Source organism: Monodelphis domestica, chromosome 8 (genome assembly GCF_027887165.1).
Source record: "Monodelphis domestica isolate mMonDom1 chromosome 8, mMonDom1.pri, whole genome shotgun sequence".
Classification (NCBI taxonomy): Eukaryota; Metazoa; Chordata; class Mammalia; order Didelphimorphia; family Didelphidae; genus Monodelphis; species Monodelphis domestica.
In genome coordinates, this window is record NC_077234.1 from 16,305,514 (window position 1) to 16,321,416 (window position 15,903).

General features: G+C 38.6%; 1 protein-coding gene across 5 annotated transcripts in view; it reads left to right on the forward strand.

Moving 5' to 3' along the window:
* The window catches only part of MME (membrane metalloendopeptidase), a 142,662-nt gene that overhangs the window by 42,868 nt on the left and 83,891 nt on the right, over positions 1 to 15,903 (forward strand). For all 5 annotated transcript variants that reach the window (XM_056807695.1, XM_056807694.1, XM_007502344.2 and 2 more), the window contains 4 exons: positions 9,635 to 9,796; positions 12,222 to 12,302; positions 12,422 to 12,517; positions 12,638 to 12,756. In XM_056807695.1, the coding sequence (XP_056663673.1) occupies positions 9,635 to 9,796; positions 12,222 to 12,302; positions 12,422 to 12,517; positions 12,638 to 12,756 (458 nt within the window). The remainder of the gene's footprint in view (positions 1 to 9,634; positions 9,797 to 12,221; positions 12,303 to 12,421; positions 12,518 to 12,637; positions 12,757 to 15,903) is intronic.

The following is a 15,903-nucleotide window of genomic DNA, read 5'->3' on the forward strand; positions in this document are numbered from 1 at the left end:
TGGTTCACATTAGTGTGAAAGCCCTTGAACTTCGGAATCTTGGCACCTGTCAAGGATCATAAAATTGTAGGTTTCAAAGTGGGAAGGAACATTACAGGCTGTCTAGTCCAAGTTGTTCATTACAGAGATAAGAGAACTGAGGCCACCGAGCTTACTTTGGTGACCTGCCCATGCTGACAGAGATTAACAATGGAACCAGAATTCAAACTCAGCTCCTCTGATTCCCTTACTGGTAAAGTGTGCATTCTCCTCCTTCTGGAGCCTAGATGAAGAGCCGGTGACTTGTTGCCTCGTCCCTGTATTTCCTTAGAGTATGTTGCCTTTGCTTTGGGTACTTCTCAAGGGGTCCCAAAGGCTTGGGGGCATCCTCTGAATACTACCAAGGGGGGCTGAAGAGATGGAGGAGGCAGGGTTGACCAAAACCTGCCAGCCTCTTAGTGCTGACCCCACAGGGGAGGTGGAAGTCTGCAACAACAAGCAGATAACCAAGGGCACGACCCAACGTTTCTATAGAAAGGTAGAGGAAGCAGGGCAGATTTTGGCCTTGGCACAAAGTTCCAGATCAAGATCTGAGACTGGAGAAGGTGTAGAAAGAAAAGCAGATTTCTTCATGGCTCACAGAGTGGGTGGCTGTTGGTATTATGTATGAGAGAGAAGAGGAAAGAAGGGAAACAAATCCCTAAGGGAAGAGATGAAGGAAATGAGTAAGTTGAGGCGAGGAACAAAGGTTTTATTGAGTACTCAGCTGTGTGCCAAGCACTGGGCTTTTGTAAGAAAGACCGAGTCCTCCATGAGATTGCCGCCTCATGGGAAAGGAGCTGAAAAGCCGGTGTGGGGCTGCGGTGGGGGAAGCTCTCAAGAGAAGGGATCCAGATAGGGGCATGGTGACTTTCAGGAGCAAAGCTAGCCTGAACACTCCCTTAAAATGGACATTCCTGGAAGGAAATCAACAGCAAGAGCAGGGAACTGGCAGGGCAGAGAGGTGTTCCATGGTGAACAGACAGCAGAGTCATGGTGCTGAATTTCAGAAAGTCGGAAGCCTGGCAAGAGAAGGAGGAAGGCAGAATTTAGGATTTCCCATAATAAAAGTGCCCAAGAAGGCTGTACCAATATGGCAGAAAGAGGAATGGGAAATCCCATGAATCTTCTCTGAGATAGATAGGAGAGGTCACAGTGGCCTCCTTAGAGCTTCCTTTGATTCCTCTCTAAAAGACCACTTCCTGCAAGAAGCCTTTTCTGATCTCCCTCAATTATAAATGATTCTCCTTGTCGATTATCTCTAGTTGGCTCCATAGAGATCTCATTTGTACATAGTTCTTTGGATGTTCCCTCCCATGTTAGATTGGGAGCTCCTTGAGGGCAGAGACTTTCTTTTGCTTTTCTTTGTGTGGTCAAGACTTTGGCACAATGTCTGGAATACAATAGGTGCTTAATAAATGTTTATCGACTAATTGACACACATTCTGTTTGGTATAGAAATAAATTATTCTCAACTGGAAAATATGGAACAGAGAGAGGAACAGGTAGGGTTTAGGGAGGAATAGAGAATAGAGTTGGGCTGGGAATAGTCGCATTACAAACTAGTTTCAGATGGTAGATCTAAGAGGTGTGTGTGTGTGTGTGTGTGTGTGTGTGACAAGAAAAGGGAAAAAAAGGTAAGAATCAGTGATGAGGGTCTGGGTGAGGAGAAAAGAGGAGGGACAGTGAGGGAAATGGAGGCACTTCAGTTATGGAATACCAGGGCTGATGATAGTTCTTTTTTTTTAAAAACGCTTTCTTTGTAAAGAGGGGATGGAGCGCAAAGAGAAGAACATGATGAGTTACATCAGGAAGAGGAAACAGCCGATCCACAATCATAAGTAGGAACATGAATTGATCCATAGAGTGAATGAGGTTAGGGAAATGGATGAGAAAGCAGGACTCAACAAAATGCTATTGACAAGGAATGCATTGGAAAAGTAAAGAAGGCTAGAGAACAATGTATTGTGCTTCAAGCTTTCCAGCAGAAGACAACAGTAAAAATAGGTACAATGAAAGGTAAAGAGAAAGGCTACATTATACCCCCAAATACTATAAACCATAAAATAATATAAATATTATAGATATGCTTATATATATGCTGGGTCTTTACATAATAATAAACCTATTTCTTTTTACTTTAAAAATTTATACACATATAAACCTATATATGATATTTATGTATATATATCTATATATCTGAATAAACACACATATATGCATAAGTACTTACTAAAGGGACAATTCAATGAATTACTATGAAAGTAGACAGAAAAACTACATAATAACTGGAGACCTCATTCCTAATACAGATATGTATAATAAGAAGACATAATGAAGAAGTTGCAGGATAGACTATAGTTTTTTAAACCCTCACCTTCTGTCTTGAAATCAATACTGTGTATTGGTAAGGGCTAGGCAATAGGGGTTAAGTGACTTGCCCAGGGTCACACCTCTGGGAAGTGTCTGAGGCCAGATTTGAACACAGGAACTCCCATCTCTGGGCCTGGCTCTCAATCCACTGAGCCACCCAGCTGCCCCCTAGACTATAGATTTAATCTAGAATACTATGCATTTCTGAGAATCACTAAATGGAAATAGAAAAGATTATGTGGAGGGGCAAGAGGACTAAACTCACTGTCAGGAAAACCTGGGTTCAAATTCTGTTTCTAACATTTATTAGCTGTGTGATATTGTGCAAGTCATGCAACTTGCCTGGATCTCAGTTTCTTTAATTATAAAATGAGGAAGTTGGAGTCACTGATCTCTAGAAGGTCTTTTTCAGCTCTAAATTTGTGATCCTAATATAAAGCTATGTAACACACCAGGCATGGAAGTATGGTTGATCTATTAAATACTTGATCAGATCAGTTAATGATACAGCTCTTAGGACCAGGAATTCTCTTGCCCTTAGAACTGTATCATTAACTGATCTGATCAAGTATTTAATACATCAACCATACTTCCATGCCTGGTATGTTACAAGCTATTATTAAAATATTAACTCAAGTGGAAATTGAATCATTTATTCTAAAGAATTGATGGATTAATGAACAAACCATACAACACTCAATGATTTCATTAAATAATTTTAGCAGAGAGACAAAATACTAAAATTTGGGAGATATAACCAAAATAATCTTTAGGGAGAAATTGACATTTATCACTGGAAGAGAAGGAAGAAAAGCACAACATTAAATTTGGTACACAACAACAAAAACTAGAAAAGGAACAAATCAGAAAACTCCAACTAAACACGAGAATAGAAATTCTGAAAATCAAAGATTAACAAAATTGAAAGCAAAGCAAAAATCATTGAATTGCTAACCAAAACCAGAAGCTTTAGAAAGAAAACTATTCAAATAAATAAACCATTATTAGCCAGTCTGATTTTTTTTTTAATAAGCGAGAAGGGAAAACAAAATTGCCAATATTAAAAAAATGAAAATGAGAAAAAGAAAATAATTAGAAATAATTTACAATTATGAAATGAATGAATATTTACAGTAATATAAAATGTCCATATTTGTAAGATAAAAGAAATGAATAACTTAAATAACCTAAAGACATCGGTGTAAAGAAGAAAAGGATGTAGTAGAAGTAAATCTCAAACTCTACTATAGAGTAGGAGTAATTACTAGATAATAATAATCACAGCTAACATTTGTATAGTGCTTACCATGAGCCAGGCTCTCTGCTAAGTGCTTTCCAATTGTTAGAGAGGTAGGTGCTATTATTATCTCCTCTTTTACAGATGAAGAAACTGAGGCAAACAAAGGTTACATCACTTGCTCCTCTAATAAGTGTCTGAGAACAGATCTCAACTCAGGTCTTGCTGACTCCAGCACTCTATGCACTGTATCACCTAGCTGCCCTCCAGGATAGTTGATCAGTAGAATCTATTAGTCAGAGAACATACAGAATTCACTAAATAACTATAGTATTCAACTCCATCCCAAAGTATCCACTACTAGCATAAGAATTGATTATCTTACAAAAATTGTAGGGAAAACAAGACAGGACAGGAATTCATTTGAGATCACCACATACAACAATCAACTCCAAATGCATATAAAGCCTAGAAATACAGTCACATCATAAACCAATTAGTGGAGGAGGGAAGGAGATAAATTGCACTTTTCTGGATAGGGAAAGACTTCTTGACCAAACAAGAACGAGGATGTATCACAGGATATAAAATGGACAATTTTACCATATAAAATTGAAAATCAATGCAATTAAAATTACAGCAACTTGATCTGATTTTACATATATATATATATATATATGTAATATGCTATAATTTTTTTCCCTTCACTCTTGTACTTGGTGATACTATTATCAAGCAGATAACCCAAGGACCTAAAAGAAAGACAGAAAGGACCCATACATACAGAAGTATTCATAGCAACTTTTTTCTGTTGCAGCTTAATTCTATTAGTATAGAACTAGTAATGAAGGGGGTGCCTATCAGTTGTGGAACAGCAAAATGAATGAAATGGAATATAGTACAAGAAATTGTGATGAAAGGGAAGGACTCAGAGAGACCTTGCAAAACTTGTATGAATGGATGCAGAATAAAATGATCAGATCCAGGAGAATAATTTACCCAATGACTAAAACCCTGTGGAGAAGAACAACTTATTAACTCTATTTTAATTAAATTAATTAGTTAATATTTAATTAATTTAACTTATTTAATAAATTGACTCTTATTGACTCTACATAACAACTTTGAAAAACTTATTAACTCAACATCATATCTAACAATGACTCCTGAGGACAAGGAGTGAATGAAGGCTGCAGCCCACTTCTGCCATAATCAGTCATTCTCAGACATTCCAAATATAAGTTGGCTTTTCTTGACTCTTTATTTGCATAGGGAAGAGGGTGGTTTGGTTGGATAGGGATTGGCTAGTACTAGTGATGCCAGAGGAAAAGTAGTCAAAGGAGTCTCGTGGAAGCATTTTTAAAATGTACTGAAGAAAACAAAAGGAAATTCACAGGGTGACACCAAGAGATCAATTTTGAAAGTAATATTTGGGAGCTGCTGGTTGGTACAATGGATAGAGAACTGGGCTTAGAGTCAGGAAAACTCAAGTTCAAATTCAGCCTCAGAAACTTCCTAGCTATGTAACCCTGGGCAAGTCACTTAATCGCAATTGCCTCATTCTTTCACTCTTCTGCCTTTTGAGTTGATACTTAGTAGGACTGAAAAGACAGAGGTAAGGGTTTAAAAGTGAATTCAAGGTCAGGAAATCCAATGATCCTGTTACTCAGGAAAAAACAGTATTAAAAACTGGCAGCAGGAGCTGAGGGGGAGCACTTGGCTTTCCAAGTCACTCCTCAAAATTATTAATGAATGAATAAAACCATTTACTCTTCTGTCAAGCTTTTTGGTATAATTGTAATTAATTCAATGAAATGAGTTGCTTTGCACTAAGTAAATAGTGTCTTGGCCTCTGGTGTTTGAGAGAAGATATCTGAAAATTGGCAGTTATGAATATTGGCCAAACTTAGATCCTAGATCTAGATCTGGGACCCAAAGACCTTCTAGCCAAATCCCCTTTTAGAAAGATGAGGAAATTAGGCCAAAGGAGGTTAAGTATGGACTGGCCATAGGCTAATGGTATCAGACTACTTACTAGAAATCTGGGTGGTCTTCCCTGGAATTGGGAGACAGGGTGTAGGTTGTAGGATGGATGGGAAAGAAAGGAAAGAGGAATATTTGTAACTTACGGGTTAAGGAGCCTGCCCAGCAAACAATATTTTTCTAAGCAGACATTTGTTCTGCTTAAAAATAAAGTTCCCACTGCTACTACTCTATGTTTATTCAGGCTTCAGGGCTTTCCTCACTACTTTCTAAAGGAACTGAAACAAAATGTGATAGAGAAACCTATTTTATAATTCCCATCAATTCCTGAAAAAGCCCATTCCTCTAGTTCCAGGAATCACTGAAGAAAAAAGGTGGCCAAATCCAATAAAATTAAGCCTAGGAGTAAAGAGTAACTGCCAGAATTTTAAAGTGTTGTATCTTCATTTGTGAGTCATGGCATTGATTTATTTCATTTCTCCTTTCCACTTGAATTTCCTACTGAATGTGCATGGCCCCTTTGTTCCCCAAATCTTTTTTTCCTAAATGGAACTCTTCTGTGTCTTTAAAGCAAGACCAAATAAGAACAGCCCCTTTTACTAATATAAATGGATAAAGACAGTAATAATTGGCTTCATTTTTTAAAAAAGGGACCAGTTCCCTACCTTGAGGAAGAAATCCCTTTCCTTGGCCTTCTGAGATTCAGGTCTGTTGCTGTTGACATCCAGGGCATTATGTGGTGAAAACAAACTGTACCTCCTCCTCCCAACTGGAAGGGAACACCTACAAGGGGCAAGAAGAGTAGCTTGAATTGTTCAGCTAACTGCCAATCTATGTACATTTTCTCAGCTGCCCCAAAAAGAATGTGGGCATTTCGTGGTCTATCTTAGATGATTCTTCCCATGTAGAAAAATCAGATTTGAGGATGCATCGATCCTTGCCAGGCAGCCAATTAATGGGGTCTTTCAAAGGGCTCATCCCACCCTAGCAGTGTTTGAGGGGAGCATATTATGACCAGATTGCTGTCATCAGAAGTGTCCTTTTCGGGGAGAAAAATAGATGTTCTGGGTTCCTCAATGACATCCATCTGGTTTCAGATGAGCCCATCAGATCCATTGAGATAACGTCTTATTTGGTCTGTAGCAAAGGAAAAAATAATATGACAACGAACTGGAAAGTTTTTCCCAGTGTTCACACCAAGAAGCATTTAGAAGTGGTGCTAGCAAAAAATGAACTGCATTCTTTATTGGATGGGGTTGTATAGGAGTCTATGTGTTAAAGTGGGAAATTTTTTAAAAATCGCTTTAAGAAACTGGATACCAAACAACATTAAGTCAGCCGAGGCAGCCAGGTGTGGCTGTGGAGAGAGGTTGGAGAAATTGAAAACAAAGTTCAGAACATCATTAAAGGACAAAACAGAACAATTCTGACCAGTCTGAGAGACGCATGGCTGCTTCCCATGGCCCTCCTCCAAACGCACGGGCACCCCCAGACTTCAAAGCCACGTCAGCCCAGAGGAGGTCCAGGGGATGAGGTGCAAAATGAGAATCAAACCCGTGATTGCAGATTAAAGGGAGGTTGATCAAAGAAACAACATAAAAGTACAGAGAGGCAGCTTCTTGCTTGGCCCATGCCCCAAAATCTTCATCAGAATACAGAGCTCCCTTTGAAGTCTTTGGGAGCTCAGTGCTTCCATGAGCTCTGGGTCAGGGGGAAATAGGAAAGAACAGGAATAGAACTGTGGAGGAAGCAGCCCAGGGGCTCCTTTCACTGAGTCTTTCTTCAGGAAGTATGTTTGCCTGATGACTTTGGGATGGGACTCACCGATGGCAAACAGCTTAAACACACCAGATGTTGGATGGCCATATTCGATGTTAATAAAGAAATGGAGACTTGTACTTCCTCGTGAAATATGGAGGCCATGTGAGCGAGTCATTGGGAATAAAATGGAAAACTCCATTTGTCTTTTTGAGCTGGATGTTTTCCCTGGTGCCATAAGGTGTTTCAGAAAGGAAGTCGACCTTCCCAAAGAAGCAGGAAAATGGGTGTATCAGCATTTTATTATATCAGAGAGGGCTCATGACAGACGCCACCCACTTTCCCGAAGAGGAGAGAAAATGAAATCAGAGCAGAAATGGATACAGCCCCTCCAATATTCAATTTAAGTAATAGAGGCATTTTCTGAGAGATGATGCCTCAAATGGGCTCCTGAAATATCTCTGCTTAGCACGCCTTCCAGGTTTGAATTTCCTGGCAATTTGCGTTAAGTGTTCGCTTCATATGTTTTTAGAGGCTTTTCTCGCTCTTGCAGTTTTTCATGATTCCTGCCTTCCTCTAACTACCTTATGCCTTTATCTCATCCTAAATTCAAGGCTCCTTGGTCTGTGGCTCTTTTCCACTTCCTAATTGTGACTTTAGTCACAGGATCCCTGGTATCGAAAGCTTCACCTGTCTAGGGAGCTATACCCCATGTGGAAAGAGATTAGACAAGGCAAACTCTGGTCTCTTCCGCAATTCATTCTTCAGATGAGTATTTGGGATGTGAACTGAGTATTTAAGACCCTTGTGTGTCCAAGGTATTGGCTCAAGGAGCTCTATATTCTGTCATGGAAGAGCATAGTACCAAGGAGAGAAGGAAGCTCAGAAGGAAACACAGAAGAGCAGGACAGCTTTGACAAGGAGCAGGATGAATTTACTTTATATACATATATGTGTGTAGCTATATTTAAAGCAAACTAGATTTGCCATTGAGTAGCATTTCTGCTATATGGGGAAATATTCCCTCTTTTGATGTTGGTTCAACTCAGAATTTTAAAAATTGCATAAAAAGAAGGAAAAATAATGTTCTAAAGACAATAATAGATCTTTAAAAGAAGACTGATCCAAGGAGGTGGGACTGTTTAGACTGGAGAAGTGTAGACGCTAGGGGAAGAGGATCATGATCAGTAGATTTTTAGAGTTATCCAGTGCAAGAGAGAAAATAGAAAGGAAAAGTTGGAGAGCCAACAGAGCTCTGCTCTGCATGGTGGCCGAACCTGAGTTCAGACAGGTGATGGGGAAGCATTCTTTTCTCCTTTCTGCAGAGTGTCGGTGCAAAATGAGGCTGGTGCTGTTCAACCTAAGCCTATTGCTCTATGTGGTTGCAAGAGAGGATTCTATTGTATGAAGTCAGGGGAGTCATGGGGAAATGGCGATAACACACACATAAAATATCAGTAAAATATTTATCAAATTATTTAAAGGAGAGATTAGACTTGTTTTTCTTATTCATCCCTAGAAGTCAGAACTACGACCAGTTGGCGAGCATCACAAAAGAGGAGAATTTGGGCTGGGTGTCAGGAAAAAAAAATACCTTCCTAGCAATTGGAGCTATCTCAGAGTGGAATGGGCTGTACACCTCTGGGAGGCCGTGGGTTTCTCTCCTTAAAGGAGATCATTTATCCCAAAGCTTTATGATCATTTGTTGGCTGTGAGTAGAAAAGATTGTTCTTTAACGATGGATTGGTCTCAATGCCTGCTGAGATACCTCTTGGCTCTGAGACTCTCCAGATCCTTGAAGGCAGTCTATTTTTATTTTGCTGTTGCCTTCCCAGTTCCTATCCATGAACAATAAGCACTTTCACAGATTTATTGACTTAGAGAGAAGGAAGTACCTTTTCTGCACATATAAATTACTTGGATAATTGGATCCAGAGTAAATAGAGCCAAAAAGAACCTTAACCCTTGTATAATACCCCCCCCATTTTCCAGATTAGAACACTGAGTCCCCAACTGAGTGGCTTCCTCAAGGTCCCACACAGCAAGGACCTGAGTTGAGATTCGAATCCAGGATTTCTCTGAACAGAAAGAACATTGACTTTCTGACTTGATGCTGATATCTGACTCACACAGCTGATTTCAAGGCAAAGCTTCAGGGTCTCTTCTCACTCTCCCTGCTCCCACAGTCCCAGAAATCTATGGAGCTAGTGATTTTTTTTTTTTACTGAGTGTTTACATAAAATATTTGTTTCTCTTGTATTTTAGCTGCTCGGCTGATTCAGAACATGGATGACAACATCAACCCTTGTACAGACTTTTTCAAATATGCCTGTGGAGGCTGGTTAAAGCGGAATGTCATTCCAGAGACCAGCTCACGTTACAGTAACTTTGACATTTTAAGAGATGAACTAGAAGTCGTTCTGAAAGGTCAGTGGATTTGTTTCTGGGTACCAAACGTTTCTTTTTTTTGGCCCACATCATTGAAAAAATAAAAAGACAGCAATTACGGAGCAAATTGCAAGCAACATTATGTTAGTACCCAACACAGGCCACTTGGAAAATAGCCTGAACTGTGAGCAATATTGATGGATTCCTTCCATTGGGAGATAAATATTGATGATGAGAAAAAATTACAATTGTACAGTTGAGTTCTATTCAATTCAAATTATTTTTTTAGGCTCATCAGATTGTAGATCTAGAAGACCTCTGTTTCCTCCTCATTTGATGGAGGAGGAAACTGAGACTCAAATATTTTATCCAGGGTCTTAAAGAGAGTGCCATTTGGGATTTAAAACCTAAATCCTTGGATTCCAGAGCCAATGAGCTTTCTTCTTCTTGAGGATCTATTCAAGGGAATGGAAGGCTATCTGTTTGTGTAAGGGCATGTGCAATGAAGATTCAAGAAGGCTGGGCTGAGCGACCACTTTGTATTTTTCCAGGAAAGAATCAGTCATTCCATAATTGCAATCACCTCTCCACTAGGGAAGTAGTAAAATGGTTCATTTCCTGACTCAGTTCCAGGAAGATCCAAGAATGCACACACAGCCTTGTAGGATTTGACTTGTCTCTGGTTAGTTCACCCCAGTTCAAACTTTTCTGCTTGGTTGTAAGTTTTTTAATTAAGAGAGAACCATATTGGTACTAAAATATATATCGTCAGCCCATATCGCAGAGGCCATCAACTCCAGCTCCTAAAATTTTGCAGATGAAGAAACAGAAGCCCAGGGAAATCAAATGATATGTCTAAGGTCTCACCGGCATTGAGCGTTCCAGGCTGAATTCACACCCCAGATCCTCTGACTCCACAAATAGGGTTCTTTCCATTGTATATCCATGGGCCCCCATTTTTCTCTCCTGAAAGGTTATTTTGTAAAAGAATAAGTTTTTAAATTTGGTGACCTCTCAACAAGCAAATTCCTTAACAAGGATCAATTATATTGCTCTAACTATGAATTATTATATCATATAGCATGTATTATAATTCTATATTATATATGATAATCATATGTTACATGTTATATATTATAACACATATCATTATATAATTATATGTTCACATATATTCTATTATAACAATATAATATAATGTGCATATTCCTTTATTATAATATAGTTTTGTATTATAATTATGCATTCACATAACTTCATATAATGTAAATGTTCATTTGTTATAATATAATGCAGTTATATATTATAATGTATGTTCACATATATTATAATATAATTTTATGTTATAACATAAATTTGTTATAATATGGTTATATATTGTAATAGAATCAATACATTCATATTAAAGTATATATTTTTACATGCTATAAGTTCATGTCATATGATATGTATATTCATAATTTTATATTAAAACATAATGTACATTATACCATAATTTCATATTATTATACAATAACAAGTGAAGATGATCTTTATAGATTTTGAAGGATTTTTTTTTTTTTTTTGCAGTTCAGATCTATTATTTCATTAGTCTGGGGAAGCACTAATTTATAAACTGCCCCCATGACACACAGACAACTCTGCTCTAATTCATGGTCTTAAAAAAGTTCAGATTTGATCCTGGGTCTTCCTGACTCCATTCACTCCAACACTCTCATTCCCCTAAGAGAATGCCAGCTTCTTGGGCAGAGAGATTATTGCCCTTTTTGTGTTTGTCTCTCTGACTCAGGGATGGGGCACTGACCTAAGTCCTTGGTGATTGATTGATTGATTGAGTCCAACTCTCCTGAGATATAAATCCACTTGGCATTCAGGGATCCTTCCCATTTTTCTTTAGGCTTGTTTTGATTCTTAATCTTCATGGGAAACAACTGTTGTCAAAGCAGATTAAAATGCAATGGGTTTGTTTATCTGCCGACACCCATACATATTTGCATGGTCCCCTTGATTTTGAAAGAGGTTCCTCCTAGACCTCAGCTGAAAAAAAAAAAAAGTCTGGGTCTTCAAAGACAAGGTTTAAATGGAATCCAAAAAAAAAAAAGTAAAGTAAAGTGGAGTTCAATTCACTTCAAATAGCGTGTGTGTTGTGCCAATAGGGTACCCTAGACTTGGTTCAGGTGATATAAATAGAAAAAACTATCCCTGCCCTTAAGGAACTCACCTTCTACTGGGAGGAACCAGGTACACATATAATTGATGTCAAATGTATACAAGATGAATGTAAAATAATATCTGGGAATACTAACAACTGGGAGAACCAAGAAAGTCCTCTTAGAAGAGATGACCCTTGAGTTGAACTTTGAAGGGTGATGATTGTGGCTCACAGAGGCAGAGGTAAAGTCATGGCAACATGCCTGGAGGTTGAGGACGAGTACTGATGCCTATTTTAAATGTCCTATTTCAGATGTTCTTCAGGAGCCCAAAACCGAAGATATAGTAGCAGTACAGAAAGCCAAAACATTGTACAGATCCTGTATTAATGAATGTAAGTATCCTTCATGTGACTGTTAGTTCTTGGATTTTAATGAGAGCTGCACATGCTTTGGGACAAAGTTATTCACAGGTTTCCTATGGAATTCCTTTTCTCTTTCCTATTTCCCAAAGCTGCCATTGACAGCAGAGGTGGTGAACCATTGCTCAAACTCTTGCCAGAGATCCAGGATTGGCCAGTTACAATGGACAACTGGGAAACAGTATATGGTAAGGCAATTGGCATGCAATATATATTTGTTACCAAATTCAAAAATCATTTCCCATTATTCACCTCCATTTTCCTTGTACATGTCTTTAAAAGCCTAACTTTGCCTTTCATCACCACAGGTACTTCTTGGACAGCTGAAAAATCCATTGCAGATTTGAACTCTAAATTTGGGAAAAAAGTCCTGATCAATTTTTTTGTTGGCACAGATGATAAGAACTCCACAAATCATATTATTCATGTAAGTTTCCCCCATTGGCATGGTCTAAAGCCTTCTTTAGATTGTCATAAAGCTGACTGTTGATCCCATTGCTCTCTAGAAATACAGTATTTGCTCATTTGTATTTTGTGAGCTAGGCACTCATAAATCCTTATCTGGTCAAAAATGCAGGGGATTCCCATGAGAAAAGTTTCTTCAGTTATTTATTTTATGGGGTGGCTTTTTTTAAACCCTTATCTTCTGTCTTGGAATCAATATTGTATATTGGTTCCAAAGTAGAAGAATGATAAAGCCTAGGCAATAGGGGTTAAATGACTCAGCCAGGAAGTATCTGAGACCAGATATGAACTCCCAATGTCCTATCCCTGAATCTCAATCCACTGAGCCACCTAGCTGCCTCCTAATCATTTATTTTGTATACATTTCCTCCATGCCCTCCCCTCCCCAATGTTTTTAATGCTAATCACAGAAAGTGAAGAAATTCTGGGTCACAAGGAATGGTGAAATAAAGTGATTTGTCTGTATGCTCATAAAGCACAGGTTCATTTTCATAAGTAAAGAAGAGGACAACTAGGGGTCCTTTCCAAAGGAATTTGGGACCCATTTTTTCCTCCCGCCAAAGAAAGAGCTTCAGGGTCCTTTGAATCATGCAACCAAAATGTCACATGGTAGTGCTGTAATTGATTGAATATTGCACCCTGGCCCACTACTCTTGGAAATCATAAACTGTGGATATAAGATACATAACCCTCTTTTCTTCTTTTTAAAATTTTACTTATTTTCATTTTTTTATTTGAAAAGTTTTATTTAACTAATTGATTTAGAATATTTTTTTACATGGTTACATGATTCATGTTCTTTCCCTTCCCTCCTACCTGCCTCCCATAGTCAATGAGCAGTTCCACTGGAAAACCCTTTTTTCTTAAGAGCATTTAAGTCAAGCCTAAAAATTTCAGAAAGGGTTTTGTATTGATGATCTAGAAAGAGTGAAAGAAAGCATTTTGAGGTCCTGGTCAAGAGCCCTTCAGCATCTTGCCAGGCTAATCACAAATTATCCTGGTCTATCCAACAGCCAGATTCACCTACTGCCTGTTCTCATATACCTCATATACCTGCCACTTCCATGCCTTCACACAGTCTGCCCTTTGTGCCTAGGACGTTCTTTCTTCTATATCTCTTCTATCTTCCATTTAAGGTTCACCTCAAGTACCATTTTAAGTAGGTAATCCTGACTATTCCATCTCTTGCCTCCCTTTTCAAATTGCTAAGTATTTTTTTTCTGCATATCATAGAGCTACTTCTATGTGAAAACTGGATTTCTCTAGTCTAGAGGTTCTTAGTCATTTTGTCAATCTGGGACCCAGTTTCAGAATAAACATATAAATATAATATCTCTTCCCCCTCTCTATATAAACATATATATATATTTAATTGCAGGAAATTCTGATTTCAGATAGAAGTTAGTTAAAAGAATAGTAAAAATGAAGATGTAATTTTTGTTTTGGGTCATAGTTCACTGAGCCCCTTAAATCTATCCATGGAGGCCTGATGAAAACCCCTGTGGTAGGAGCAGCTAGGTAGCACAGTGGATAGAAAGACAAACCTAGAGATGAGAAGTCCTGGGTTCAAATTTGGCCTCATACATTTCCTAGCTGGGTGACCCTTGTCAAGTCATTTTACCCCATTGCTCAGCCCTTATTGCTCTTCTGCTTTGGAACCAATATTAGTATTGATTCTAAGACAGAAGATGAGAATTAAAAAAAAAAAAAACCTGTGACAAATCTCTGGTTCATATTGACATCAAAGTCTATGAACTTGATAAACTTCAGATAGATAGAATAAGGGTAAAAATCCTAGTTCTAGAAAACTGGTCTTCTAGAGATCAAGAATATACTATCTCACTGGCCATTCATATGCCCAGAATTTCAGTCAGTAATTGGTACTAAGTAGATACTCCATAAATTCTGTGGATAGACTACATTCTAGTTTCTTGACCCTTTTTCCAAACCCAGATATTTATTATATAGCCATATATGACTGACCCCATGGATTATGGTAGAGAGAATAGAAGTTTCATTTCTAGAAATGGCCATCCTTGGGAACAAATGGAAGAATAGTAGAAGGACCTTAGGGTCTAGATTCAGAAGATGTGGGTTGCAATCCCATTTCTGCCACTGGTTTGCTCTAGAAACTTCTTCCCTTCTCTGGTCACTAATTTTCTCATCAGTAAAATAGGAAGGAGGAAAGGAGTTGGACACCATGATGTCTACAGTTACATCCAGCTCTAAAGCTGATGAACTCATGATATTTTCCCCAATGATTTCCTATCCTCAATACTCTTTGTTGTTGTTGTTCTAAAGGGAGAGCCAGCCTGCTTGGGTACTCTGCGAGAGTAAGCATATAGGACATGAGTGGGTGAGATCTGGAAAATTTCACATGGGTAGGCCTTCTACAAGGTCTCCTAGTAAGCTTTCACCATCCCCCTCTGCCTAGGAAATGTAGGTTCTGGGCTGAGTTGGGACAGTGACCATAAGAATTCTAATCTGATCACATCAATGGTCTTGTTTTCTCTAGTTCTACACTTTACCCTAGGGAGACAGGTCAAAGCCAGCCTGGCTGACATTTTTCACTTATCAGATCATGACAGTAACACTTAGCTTAAGAGAAATGGGGGCTCATCCAGATTAGAACCACGTAGGAGATGAGTTGCTTTCTCCACTCTCTTGTTAGGGCACCCCAGTCTGAGCCCAAGGAATGATGGCCATAAAAGAAAGAAGCAGTTCCCGTTTCTTCCTTTTCACCATAGAAGTAACCTTAGAGCACTCTCCCCAAAGATTTCTGCTGATATTCCCACCAGAATCTCAATACTCAACCCCAACCAACACTAAAGTTCCATACTTATCTCTTCAGACCACCTAAGACAATCTAATCCTTCCCTGGGCTCCAAAGATTTCTGTTGTTCAGTTGTCTCAGTCAAGTCTGACTCTTTGCCACCCCATTTGGGGTTTTCTTGGCAAATGATACTGGAGTAGTTTGCCATTTTCTTCTCCAACTCATTTTATAGGTGAGGAAACAAAAAATAGAATTAACTTGGCCAGGTCACACAGCTAATAAATGAGGATAGATTTGAACTCATGAAGATGAGTCTTCCTGATTCTGAGCCCAGTG